Source organism: Nansenia antarctica (genome assembly GCF_963989245.1).
Source record: "Nansenia antarctica genome assembly, chromosome: 13".
NCBI classification, from domain to species: Eukaryota; Metazoa; Chordata; class Actinopteri; order Argentiniformes; family Microstomatidae; genus Nansenia; species Nansenia antarctica.
Window position 1 is genome coordinate 15,382,150 of NC_137683.1, and position 15,007 is coordinate 15,397,156.

General features: G+C 41.0%; 1 protein-coding gene across 1 annotated transcript in view; it reads right to left on the reverse strand.

Annotated features, from left to right (window-relative positions):
- Positions 1 to 14,793, reverse strand: part of LOC308169571 (cadherin-18) — a gene marked incomplete at both ends in the record, with an annotated part of 64,724 nt that extends 49,931 nt beyond the window's left edge. The window contains 3 exons of the mRNA XM_080544252.1: positions 645 to 764; positions 4,007 to 4,301; positions 14,563 to 14,793. Coding sequence (XP_080400378.1) covers positions 645 to 764; positions 4,007 to 4,301; positions 14,563 to 14,793 — 646 coding nt within the window. The remainder of the gene's footprint in view (positions 1 to 644; positions 765 to 4,006; positions 4,302 to 14,562) is intronic.
- Positions 14,794 to 15,007: the final 214 nt, after the last annotated feature.

Here is a 15,007-nt window from a genome sequence, read left to right on the forward strand (position 1 = left end):
CCACACACACACAGACACACACACACACACACACACACACACACACACACACACACACACACACACACACACACACACACACAATATACTGTACTTTGGCTTCTTCTCTATTAACATTTTATAGATTCTTGTAAGAACCTCTCAGACAAAAAGATGCATTTTGCAAACAGTTCCAGTTTTAAACTATTTCAAAGCACTTTATGTCAGTTGTTTCTTTTTTAAAGCCGAGAAACAATGGGTCTGTGAGAGCTTCTAGACAAACGCTTCCTGTGACCCCAAGGGGACAGCATTAGTTGGCCCAGATAGAGAGTACTATAGATAGGGTGCTAAACCATGTGGAGCTATATTGCTATACAGTGGTTACATCTGTTTTTTTATGATCTCAGAAATGCTATAATAATCTCTTTGTTACCAAGGTTTCATAGCGGGGAGATCTATTTACACGGTATGCCTTGAAATGTTGTGAAAACAAACAGCTGCATATGTACATATAAACATTGTAAGTAGCCTATAACAATGATAGTGTACCCCCTGTGGTGTTCATGGAAATACACATGATAACGTTAGACACAGTGGACACACATTACAGTATGTGTAGGCGTATACACAGTCAAGGTCAGGGAATGAGTATACTTCTGTCTTACCAGATTTGGGATCAACAGAGAAATATGGCTGTCCTTGGAGAATACTGTAGACAACCCTGGCACTGTTTCCATAGGTGGGGTCATCAGCATCTGTTGCAGTAACTTTGAATACACTCGTACCTGAAAAGAAACATCATATTATAAAAAATCAAGCATTAGACTTCTCTGATTTTTTTCTCTGAATCTCCATATGATTATTTGATTTTGTCTTTATGGATGATTTGTACTGCTAATAAATTATCCACATGCTTTAGTCGAAAATGATCAAGTTCATGAAAGATAAAGGACATAGTATTATTGTACATTTTCTGATCAACGTCTCAGAAAACAATAGCTATTTGTGCAATTTAATCTATTCATAATTAGATTTTAATTACCAAGATACAATGGGAATGTAATATTTCTCACTACACTGTAGTTTTTGTGTTTTCATGCAGCTCTATATTTTGTTATGAACCAAATTACATATCCCCCCCCCCCAAGGAATGACAACACAATTAAGAGCTCATCAACATAAATGACATCAAGTGTAAAATACTATAATATTTTCCCCCAAACTACTGCTCTTAAATCTACAGCAGGAATGTACAGTACCTTCCCTTGGGTATAAAAAAGAACACATCTATCATTGTTAGCTACCATTTTAAATGGTCCAAAGGTACACAGTTGTTGTAATGCACATGTTCCTTTCATTGGTGGTATGGTGGTATTTCTCCTTTCATTGGTGGTATGGCCCAGATGGTAGCTCATCTTTTCCCTCTTACAACCCAGGTCACATATCTCATCTTATTCTTACCCCTAGCTCGTCCACGTTCACTTTCATTACCTCCCATTGGTTTCAATCCATCTATCTATACTGTCTGATGTTGACTTATTGCCTCAACCACAAAACACGTAATGCAGTTTTGAAAGCTCAAGTTGGCCAACTGAAATGGGTTTCAAAGTGACCAGGCTCTTTTTATTCCTTGTCTTGTGTGAAAATCAACCTAACGCAGCAAAACAGAGACTGCCCACATTGCCACTTCTTGTAGGAAGACAACATTTAACCAAAGCCTTGATGAATTGCTTTACCGCTTAGCCTATTGATGTTGCTAACTGAATACAAGTGTGCTATCCAACTTCCACAAGAAAAGTAGGTGCTACAAACATTCTTCCTGGGCTCTCAGACTGATGAGTGTCTCTGAAGACTGACAGGGTAATCGGACCGCAACAGACAGGAAGAAAGAGACATTTAAATCCTCCTAGTAAAACAGCATCTCAAAAATAAGTTTTCATGTAATACGGCTGGAGAAATGTAAAACCACTCCGTCGTATACAAAATTACTTTTATCTCGCCGGCTACTCTGCGGTAGCATTGATCTGTATTTTATGATGGGTGACAGCATCTATTGGAAAGCCCATTTCTCACTTGAGAAGTGTTGAGGTTGAGGAAAGGAGAGAGATTGAATTGTGTTTCATCTTTTGTATGGGGGTCTTAAACCTCTTTCTTTACTCACAGGTTCTAGAAAATATTTCCTCTAATGCAATTTCAAAATAACCACAAATGATTGTTAACATCTTATATTTATTGGATGAAAACCGCCTAAATACTCTGCCATCCTCTGCCATCTTTTTAACATAAACATTTCCTGCAGCTGTGGATATAGTCAGTGATATGACAGAAAGAAAAGATAGATTTCGTTTCACCTCCTGTATATCCATTTAGATCGTTAAACAGGAGTGCTGGAGATGAAAAGGGAAATTGATACCCCCTTTCATCTGGCACTCAGAAATTTAGAATCTTCAGTTGAATGAGAGAGTTGAAATGGTAATGTTGGAGTACCTGGCACGTGCCCAGTTAATCAATTTAGACCGAAAAAAAGAACATCACGGGCAATTAGCCGCCACACTCCCAGACAGCCCCTTCCTGCGCTGGAGAGCACCCGTATTGACAAATGCAGGCGGATTAGTGCTCTGGAGGGTGAGGACAGTTGATTGTTACAGCCGATTTGACGCCACAGACGCCAAGCCGAAGAGGAATGGCTTTAATGGACAGTAGCAAAAAGGAGGGGCGGGAAGAAAGGGTAATTATTTTCCCCTTCGCGGTCCTTGATTCCTTCGCCTTGGGGCATCGGTGATGGATTCTACATGTGTACCTGGCATTGAAGTCTGCAGCCAACAGGGAAACTTTGAAAAGGGTGAATCTCTCTGGCAGAGCCTAATAATGAATGTCTACACAACACAATGTGTGTAGTGCGAGACGGCACAATGTTTCAGGAAGGACATGGCCCCAAATTCGAAGAAAACGTCGGGGTCCTGCCATTGGTGTTCACCGTTCTCTTCAATACCCACACAATTCTTCAATGAGGTTTTGAAAATGTCCAAAGAGGAGAGATTTTTTAGGACCACAAAAAAATATGAATTTGGACATATTGACAGTGGCTCAAGGAACACAAAAGGTGACATTTATGGGACAACCATGGCAACTGAATCCAACGGTCCTACATCTTTCTGAGGAAAAAAGACCATGACAAAAGCTCGTCACCATTTGGACAACAAGCAGACCTTTTGAGATCCAGTCTGAAAGGTTTTCAGCACAACAATCTATTTCTATTCCACTGCAAGGCAGAGTCCATTGGACTGAAAGAAGAGTGGCTTTTGTTCACCCGAGCTAAAAAGGGAATGGGTAGAATAAATTAGATTAACAAAGATGTTTGCCACATGATGCTGGGCATTTCAGGAGCAACTGTCTCAGAGGAGGTGAGTGGAGGATTTTTCTCTGTTGATGTGGAGGATTCCACAGTCTCGGCGGTGGGATGATGGGGAGGCACTATAGAGTTCTTCATAAAGACCTGCCCACCCCAGGGAACCATCAGAGCCGGAGTAGGAAAATAAAAACAAAAAAGAAGAAGACTCCATTCGAGTGCAGAAGATGAATATATGGAAATGAAACAAAACCACCAAGAGGGGGGGAAAGGAATTCAATTGAACATTTTACACATTTTCACTGTCCAGATGTAGTGCCTGTCTATGTAAGGCTTTTACCATTGACACGTTGACTTTAACCATTTTATATAATGATACAGTGTGTAATTCAACTATATAGAGTAGGCAAAAGATGTGTCAAACTTTGTTGTTCTACAGCAATACCAAACCAAAGTGTCTCTACCTTGAGATTCTGATGCCTCCTAAAATAAAAGAGATGAACAAACATGTATCTAGCCAAAATAAGTGTTGCTTAGCGTGCATTTCTTAGATAAAGGTTGCTCACGTAGAACGGCCAAACCAAAATGGCTGCCAAGTCTTATCCTTCAGAAGTCATATTGCAAAACACAAGTACACTCATTGGAACCACATGACAAATATAACTGGGCAGTCCTTACCCAATTCTGACATCTCAGGCACAGAAGCTACAAAGGGGCCATCCAGAAATTTTGGGGCATTGTCATTGATGTCTTGGACTTTGATGATGAATTCCGACTTTGGTTCCAGGGCCTTTTCAGTGTGACGGTCGAAGGCTTGTGCGTGTAGGACATAGTGACCTTTCCTTTCCCGATCCAGACTCTTCGTGGCGTGAATGTCTCCCGTCACCTCATCAATGACAAATATAGTCCCAGCACCGTCCCCACTCAGAATGTACCGCACGGATCCATCCCCTTTGTCTGAGTTGGAGTGCAGCTGGAAAAGAAACCAGACATGGAACATGACTAAACGCATTGAAACCAGACATGGAACATGACTAAACGCATTGAAACCAGACATGGAACATGACTAAACGCATTGAAACCAGACATGGAACATGACTAAAGGGCATTGAAACCAGACATGGAACATGACTAAACGCATTGAAACCAGACATGGAACATGACTAAACGCATTGAAACCAGACATGGAACATGACTAAACGCATTGAAACCAGACATGGAACATGACTAAACGCATTGAAACCAGACATGGAACATGACTAAACGCATTGAAACCAGACATGGAACATGACTAAACGCATTGAAACCAGACATGGAACATGACTAAACGCATTGCTAAACCACACGTCTTAGATTAGTTCATCTTTGAAGTTGTATCTATTTTGAGACTTTTTAAATATATGTCAGTCAAAAATACAAGAAGGTATGGAGAGATTTGGGAGAGAAGCTGTATATGCATGGCCCAATGCTACAGAGCACGGTGATGAGGCAAACCTCTGTTAGATAGTGATAGATAACTCATAGCATATTCAATATCTCCTATTTAAGCATCACAGTAGCCTGTATCATTTAGGTGGGTCTGGGTAAGTGTGACATCTTTTCAGATTAAAGTTTTCGTTTAGTGAAATCCTTATAAACTGACTGCTGCTTCTTATTCCACTAAGACGGAGAGGAAAACTACTATAATTGGTAGCTGGAGGATTGTATCATGTGTGCAAATTACATTGCAGGGTTTCAGTAAAACTTCATGATATAGACATTTGTGACAGCAGCTGGTGAAACTGGGAACAGTCGCCAACCGACGGACCATTCTGACTGTTATTCTGAAAAATGTAAATAAATGTCAGCGTTGTTGAAAATCAATGGCACACTCGGTAGTCAAGCCAAAACATTGCAATGCAATGGATTCGGTGAGTAATCCCCATTCCCACTACTACCTAGTTATTGCAATTGCATTGCAATGTTTTGGCTTGACTAGCAAGTGTGTCATTGATTTTCAACAACTTTTCTGAATAAAAGTCTGAACATTTTGATTGGTTGGCGACTTGTCCTTGGTTTCACCAGCTGCTGTCACATTTAATAATATTCCCCTGCATTTCCAAACCAGGACACTGTACAACAAGAGCAACATTACCATCCAAACCATTTACCATTCTTTCTCATCAATAATACATGACAACAACAACTCACAACTGATTTCAAAGGAGATAAGGTGCAAAGTAATAGGCAAGTCTTCATCATGTACATTGTGCTCTAACACAGCAAGTAGATTTGAATATTATTTTTCATTCCAATGTTCTTATTGAATTAGAATGTTAATCATCAATTAGCTAGCCATGTGGCTAAATAGATTATTTTGAATTCAGGCATACTGTAATTACGTGTTGTTGCTAAGTGTATTAGCACTGTCCTCATTAGCAACTTCTCAACATTCATTGCAGAATCATGTAGTCAACCATTGAGCCTATGAGCTTGACTGAGTGACACACACTGCAGCAAGGCTTGTTCTTGTTGGCTGTGATATACTGTATTGACAAAGAACTCAAGGCCTGGAGGACAGCTCCCCCAGGGCACATTGAAGTCACAGTCCAGTCATCATCTGATTTGCACTGGCATTAACAGGCTATTGAATTCCAATTATATTCCAACTTAGACAAATACAAAATAGCAAGACAGGACATCCAAAACAGGCCTAATAACTGTTTCATTCTACAGTAGGAACCACCCACCCTCACCCTTTATTTCACAACGTGAGCAGTGAAGGTGCTGAGGCCAAATCTAATCAAAACTGAGCAAATTAAACACCAATTAAAAAGCTGCTGCTGATTGCAAGCTTACCTCTTGATGAGAGCAAATTGTCCTTTCTGTGGTAAACATCAAACCTGTAATTAGGTGGGAGTCAAAGTTCCCATTGAATGTGAGCTCTTATTTAGGACCAGGATAAAACTATGAACCATACCACACAAAACAATCGATGTTGTGCTCTAGCCTGGAATGTTTCATTTTATTTGACTAAAACAAGATTAAACCAAATCAGACAAAATTATCTCTGTGACTAAAATCTGAAAAAAATAGTTTTGGGAGAGGTGGAGGTGATTTTGCATGACATTAGCGGAATTATAACATGTTGTCATTGCAATGTTGCATTAATGTCGTTATTGGCAGCAAAAATAATATTCCCAGGTCATTTGCAAGTATGCCGATTGCTTTTCCACAGTCACTCCCGGGCTTCAACAGGGCTTGCTTCAGGCCTATCCGGTGCTCTAGCCCCCTCAGTCCTACCAACAAGGTATAGGGGCACGGTTTTAAGGATATTCTTATCATCCAAGTGCTTAGTGAATTTGGAGAGTGGCAAGCATAATCCAAGTTAGTTAGCTGTAACTACACAACCAACTGGATTTGAATAGCATATTTTTGCTAATACAATTGTCATGAAGGGCTTAAGTTACCAGGACCTGTTGGGAATTTGATGCAATGTGTTGGTAGTGTCTCCATAGTTCGCCACCTTGCAAACTGCAGAATGTAAACAAACTGAAAACCATACAGGTGGGAGTAGAAAGCAACATTTGAACAGGCTTCTTCACTAGGCTCCAAGCACCGGGATTTGAGCAGTAGCTGGTCGTCAGTAAGCCTTTGCACCCACTGGCACCACTGTTGAAAAGCAGATATTGACGCAAACAGGCACACACTTACTATTGGCAGAAAAAGGGGCTAGTTATCATGTCGACCAAACAAGAATGCAAAGTTTCCATGGGAGAAGAAAGCTTTCGCACCCACGACAAATCTCAAGACAGTCTTGGCGTTTGAGAATGCCGTTCAGAATGACTGATTAACAAATCAACTGCTGTAAAGTCATAACAGTGAATATGCACATTGCCTTGCTGAGGCTGACCATCTCAAATACAGACCTTGTTTTTGCATTGATCAGGCTTACTGCCCTTTATGTGCCCTGCCCATGAGTGTGATTTGCAATCTGCTCGAGAGTTATGTGTTATGCTGCTAATTATGCAAATTGGGGGGGAAGAGAATAATGTTATAAATATGTTAGTAGGGCAAGCTATAGGTTTTCACACAAGGAGGTCAGTCATGTTTACTATGGGTTAGTGAGGCAATACAAATGTGACGTGACTCAAATGAAATGAGAGTCCACTAAAACGTCCCATAGTTTTCATCATTTTGAAAAATATGACTAAAGCTTCAGGCTATTTTAGTCAAAATGACCAACATGGCCAAACCAGACCAAATCTAAAGAAGGGTCCCAAAATGAACACTCTATATCTCAGGAGGTGCTGCACACTCCTCCTTACAAAATGGATGGAACCACTTACATGGTCAAAAAAGTACTCCACAACAGAAGCACATACATTTCATTTAGGTCTGCAGTCAGAGTGCTAATTTAGCCATTGACTTATTTGGCAATGGCTAATATATCATTCTGGGTAAAGCCTGAACCACTGATGCATAGCCTATGGTGATTGTTCCCTTCCCAAAGCTATGGGAGATAAAAAGTGCTGACGGGTTGCGGGTCATTACACTGACATCAAACACTGGGGCAAGACACTGTTAGGCCACCCGAGAACCACCCCAGTGGCATATAAATCATATCACCTAATCAGATCAATACTGATAGTCTGGACCTGTGGCCCTAGGAAGTTGCACTCTCGGGACAGATCTCGGATCAGTTTACAACTCATATCCTTAACCATTTGGTGGAAAAATGCAAATGATCTAAGATCAGTGGCTAGGGACTACATCATTCATCTCCCGGCCTGTGACAGGCACCATGTGCTGTCACATAGTCCTGCACACACAGCTCGATTTCTGTTGAGTGTAGGCCTACTTCTTATAGCTTCAGCTACTAGGATCTTTTATTTATAGTTTATTAATGAAAATGTCATGACTCTCTGACTATTGAATGTAATTAGTGTCAGTTTTGTTCATCCATGAAACTGGCTGGATAAGAGTTTAATATACATCCCCAGACCCCAGTGTGTGTGGGGGAATCTTAAAGGCCAATAAAATATGACTGCAATGCCCTACAGAGGGTATGTGTGGGCCAAGCCACATAGACAAAACAAAGAAACAAAGAGCGTTCCTCAAGGCAGGCAAAACGTCATTAGATGTTATGATTGGCTACTGGGGCAGGGGGGTGACCTCTATGATCTTGGTTGGGTTTTATGTTTTCTACCCAGGAAGACATAGACCTCTATTTGGCTGCAGAGTGGGAGTGGGGTGTTGATCTCTCTGTATGGTACGTTTATAAGGCCTAAAACGAATGGATGACTGGCGTGTGGCTGGTGGCTGTCTGCAGGCAATGCATTACACTGGAGTTTAAAGGGATCAGAGAGTCTGGGGGTCTAAAGTCAGTGGCTGGAACTGACATGTCCTTAGACAAACCTCAGACAGACTTCATCAAACAGCCAGAGAGGGTGTGCTGCTCTACCCTTTGACATTTCCTTTGCCACATTAGAATGCATGTCTACTCATTGGGATGTGATTATCTGAACTGATTATCGTGTTGTTGTGTGTGTGTGTGTGTGTGTGTGTGTGTGTGTGTGTGTGTGTATGCATGTGTTTATGCCCATATTGCTTTCTACGCTGTCACATACACCAGCTGCAGCAATCAGACAGACACAACTGTATTCGGAAGGGACGGATCGAACTCCTGCTTAACTTGACACCACACGTATGACTTTAAAGAATTTAAACTCTGCAATCTTGGAATGGGAAAGTGCTGATAGGAAGGTTGGAGTTGATGGTGTGTGAGCTTGTGTGTGTGTGTGTGTGGGATGAGGAGGGGCACTCATTCCAGAAACAGGGGGCGTGGAGAGGAGAGGGACGGTGTTCGGAAAAAACGGGGGTTGGATCATCATCAGTGTCAGGCAGGGCCTCATATTTGCAATTAGTGAGGAGGGCTGGTTTCTGATTAAATCTCAGCCCTTATTCTTCGCTCAAGAGGACTTAATCACTTTTTATGTGGGTGCGCTTGATTGTCTGATTATCGCTGCGTTTCGGCCATGCTTCCCCCAATCAAATCCTCAGAGCTCTCTCTCTCTGCGATTGATTCGTAACAGTCACAGTCAGCGGCACCTTGATGATGGAGCACGTGGCTAATGACCGTGCGTCGGGAGATTGCGATGGGGGCGTGATAAAGACGTGCCGTTGATGCACATCACTGTGATCCACCCTTAATGGTTGTCCTCCATTTTGACTTCTGCTAGAGAGAGCTAAAATGAAACGTTGTCTCCCTGCGGGATGGTTGACTTCTTGATGTACAGTAATGAGATTATTAGAGTCTGGGAATCAGTCTTGACACTTATTTAATACTGCCGCCACTCACTGCTGCATCTCGGTGTTGAGTTAATGATACAGAAATGAAAACGCTAGCTGATCAACTTTGGGAACATGGACATTCTGCTGCATGTTTCCATAGCTAGCAATCAATGGACCTTACAGCAGTTTTCAATCGGAGGGGTCTATGTGGCACTAACATGACAAGCTTTGCTGAAAATCGAACATCTGGGTTACAGATGAAAGGGAAATTAACTTAAACACCAATAAGACGTTTGCAAAACAGCGGTTTTCAAATAGTGCCTCCTGCAATGGAGTAGATGAATTGGTAAGTTGGCCTTGGTCTACCAGTGTGTGATCCACGGCCTGCATTATGTAATCACCTGTGGTTGTTCACACCATGACCCTATCTGGAACAGAGCAGTTGTGAAGCTTTCTGATCTGATCCCCAAGATCCCAGCCAGAGAAAAATCAATGCATCTCTCCATCACTTCACATACACACACACGCACACGCAGACGCGCACGCGCACACACACACACACACACACACACACACACACACACACACACACACACACACATGCACACATGCACACACACACACACACACACACACACACATATGCACGCAAACACAAGCACACAATCTTATATACTGAGATGATACAGTATAACTTTAATTGGGTTTGGGTTCTCTAAAGAGCAATTATCTTAGCTTTTCTCTATTACAAACAAGGAGTGGTATGAGCTGTGGCAGTGTATTTTATTTCATTCTAAATTACCACTCAATGGGTAATGAGCATTCAGAACTCAGCAAGCGCTCAGCTCCTATTTTGCAAAGCATGGAAGAAAAGCAATTTAAGTAAAACCCTTACTTCACTTTTTCCACCGTCGTACCATTAAATACAAGACAGTTGCCTGATTCTGTCAAAGCACAATCCATTTATAGCTGTATGAATAAAACATTTAGCCACCTTTCGTAGACGTTGGCATTTTGTTCTGCAAATGAACATTGAATAAGACACACAGGGGTGATTCCTCTTAGTCTACTTTTAAGCACCAGATCTATCAAAAGCCATTCAAATGTCTAAAACTGCATGTAGGACATTTCTGGTTTTGGACAAATCTTTTTTTCTTTTTTTTCAACTGTCAACTGTTCTTTTGAGAGGCTCAGTAACACATATTGTAAGTACCTAATCACAAATTACATTCCATTATATCCAAACTACTTACAGAAAGACAACTCGACAGAATACAGTACAATTGAAATCCCACAACAGCTCATTACCGACCATCAACATTGCACAGGCATTGTCATCTAAGGAAAGCATACTGCTGTACAAGTTGAACAACATCATGGCATCGGGTGGTGTTCTGAGTGGCATGTAGACAGTCATTCTTCCCAATGGGTGTCTCTAGTCTCTACTGAACATATCTTCACAAGGCCTGTCCCCTGCCTTGCATTTGCCTTTCACTCAACATAGACCTGTCATTTCCCCAAATGCATCAGTCCCCAGAGGGGTGTCACTGGGGATTATGTAGGATACCACCAGGGGGATTAAATGAGATTGACAGACTGGCCTTCGCTCTCATTCCCAGAAGTCATTCTGTCCTGCCTGCATCCATTCTCCTGTGTGTGGGGAAGAGATACGTACACATTGGCAACTGCAGAGTAATTCTCAGCATGTGGTTGGATTGTGTAATGTTTGACTTTAAACACATTACAGTGCACATCCAATGCTTTTTTACTTCGCGATTTATTCTTCGCAATAATGTACAGTAACTATTGCTGTTGCATGCTCTTGACATTGTATTACTAACTAATAATACAATGTCTAGTAAATAGTAGGCCTATGTTGTTATTATTGAATGAATGAATGAATGAATGAATGGTCTTTATTGTCATTAATACAGTACAGGTACCATACAACGACATTTAGGAGGGGGGGGGGGCTCCCCTGGTGCTTGGAAAAAAATAATTATACTAAAAACAAGGAGGGAAAAGAGCTGGTTTACATAAATAAAGGCTATATCCACTTATCCACTATACTATACTACTATACTATACAAATAAAACACTGTGCTGTACTCTATGCTATGCTATAAATATCCTAACATTTCCTATCTCTGAACCTTATGTACACAAGGGTTGTCATATTGCACATAGTATTATTGCACATAGTATTATTGCACATAGTATTATTGCACATTCATTTAAAGTGTCGCAGTTTGCAGGTTTGAAATGTTCACAGTTGTATTTCAATATTGCACTTATGATAACAATCTAGTAGCTGCCATCAAATTGCAACCATTTCTGCTGCTGCAGTACTTACACTACACTACACTATATTATTACTACTATTGTCACTGTTTTATTTGTACATATATTATATTGTATTGTTGATTCGTTGATTGTTGTTGACTGTCATTCTTGATCTTCAAAACCTACTATTACAGCACTATGAACATTGACATCAAAAAGAGCCATTCACCTACAGGGAAACCCATTTGGAAAGGTAATGGATGAAAATATATTTAAATATATGGTAGAAAATCCACATTTATTTATATATACACTCACCGGCCACTTTATTAGGTACACCTTGCTGGTACCGGGTTGGACCCCCTCTTTTGCCTTCAGAATTGCCTTAATTCTTCATGGCATAGTTTCAACAACGTGCTGGAAACATTCCTGAGATTTCGGTCTATATTGACATTATAACATCAGACAGTTGCTGAAGATTTGTGCCAAGAAAATATCCCTCACACCATTACACCATCACCACCATTTTTGCCCAGAGAACTGCCGCTCACTGGATATTTTCTCTTTTTCTGACCATTTTCAGAAGAAAAAAAAAGTTACCCCTAGAGATGGTTGTGCAGGAAAATCCCAGTAGATCAGCACTTTCTGAAATACTCAAAACAGCCCGTCTGGCACCAACACCCAGGCCATGTTCAAAGTCACTTAAATCACCTTTCTTTCCCATTCTGATGCTGGTTTGAACTTCAGCAGATCGTCTTGACCATGTCTACATGCCTAAATGCATTGAACTGCTGCCACATGATTGGCTGATTAAATATTTGCGTTAACATGCAGTTGAAAAGGTGTACATAATAAAGTGGCCGGTGAGTGTATGTCTATATACTAAGTTTATAAAATGTATTAGTAACAAAATGGATTTAAATATATTTTTGAAATAAACTACACTAAACTAATCACATGACTGCATTTTAAAATGTTCTTCAATATTGTCTTGGAGAGTCAGCTGTAGCCAAGGTAAGTGGACAATATTTTAGTTTATTTAGAGTGGAACATCCCTTAAAATAATTTAGTTTAAGTGGTAGATTTTGCTGCTCCCAATGGATGAGATGAAAGGTTTGTAGGTTTGTGTATCTACATATATTTCCAATATCTATGTTATACATATTTTTACATATATATTTTGATGTATTTATGTCACATACTGTATGCATACACACACACATACACACACACACACACACACACACACATACATACACACACACACACACACACACACACACACACACACACACACACACACACAAAGGTGAGCAAGGGGGATGGCCAATTTTATTTCAACATGATAGAGCCTGCTAAACAATCAGAAACTTCAAAGCAAGCTGCTGTATTTAATGATAATATAATCCATGAAAGTAATTACTCTTTCATGCAATTAGTGCACTGATTAGGCTAACCATTATAAAATAATACCATTTCGATCAGAATTCTTCAGCTAATACTTCTCCAGCTAAGAGGATGTTTTGGTGGCACCTTGGGATTGTATTGTTCAGTCAGGCATCTATGTTATCTACGTATGTAATGTTAGCATGTCATGTTTCACTAATAAATATCACCTTTAAGTATACATGTTTTCCTGCAGGGCATCTGTGATTAAGACATGCATGCATGTATGCTCTGTTGTCATGATAATATTCAGAGGATATTGAGGTTTTACTGTTTGTTTTCTCATCCTTTTTCCCCCCCTCTATCTGTCGTCCCTCCGGACCTTTAATTTTTTTCCGCACCATGCTCTTGTTGAAATACAGACATACGGGGCAGTCAAAGGAGTGATCCGCCTCCCTCGTTCTCTGTCTCTCTGAGTGCGGTTGAGGGGATTAGCTTGTGCCTGAGTGCCGAGAATAATGATCACTGCAGCAGAGAAACACATTTCAACATTTCAGGAGATAAGGGCAAGGCAATCTGCAAGCATAGGTCTTAACCAGTCTCCCTTGGCTTATTGTGGAACTAACACATAAGTCACTGCGGTGACCGCTGACCAGACCTGCTAGGATACTCTTGCCCTCTGAATAAGAGACCAGTTATCTCCTGTTTCTCTCTCTCTCTCCCAGTCTGGGTGACAAATTGCAAGTGTGGCATTCATATATTACAGTATTTTAACTATTAATGCAAGCAAGAGCCCGAGGCCCCATAATGTATCGCCGGCCAATTTTCATACTGTGGCTCATTCCAAAAGAGAGGCAACGTTTTTATATTTTTGGAACTGAAGGTTTGATGTAGATCTCTATTTTCACAGTCAAACCTCATCCACCCTAGCAGAGGTGCCTAAAGTGCTAGACTTTCTGATGAGAGTCCTTAATTGGACTGAATAATACATTGCACTTTAACATGAGAAGAGCTTGGTCAGACGTCTTGAAATATTCACAAATGATATTTTCTACCACATAAGTAGAGAGAACAAAAGCAGCTGGAATACCAACAAGACAATCTCCTTAAAAAAAGAACCTGTTCCTGCCACAACACATATTTCCAATGTGCAAGAACACAGAAAAAGACAGAGCAAGCTAGCTATTCAAGTTTCCTGGGATCAAAAAGCTATTTAACATATGCACTGAAATGATTATGAATTATTACATTCGTTATATACACATTTTGTTTTAAAGTAGGACAAACAATACCTTTCCCACATACTGAGCGTCTGGTCCCATGTGTTCTTCTAAAACAAAGAATTGATTCCAGATCCATCCCCTCTTAGGCCTGTGGTGCACCTCTGTCTCTCCATTGGCCAGTTTGGTCTGGTTCTTGGTGGGCACTTTGATTGGGCCATGGTGGCTGGCTCCAGAGCACCTCTGGAAGAAACAGAGGCAGACAAGGAAAGGACAGAGACAGGAGCTGGTGGATATCCTCATGGTGGAACGTGCTTTTGTAAATATATCCCAATGTCTGTGTGTGTGAAGGTCCTCCCACCACTGCCGCCGCCGCCACCACCAGCCACCGCTGCAGCCTCTATTGGCGGTCTCGACAAGAGTGGCACTAAATCCAAACAGAGAAAGGCCTGGTCCAGGTAGATCCTCTAAGGCTCATGGCCTAGCCGTCAACTGAGGGTAACGACCAAGCTACATT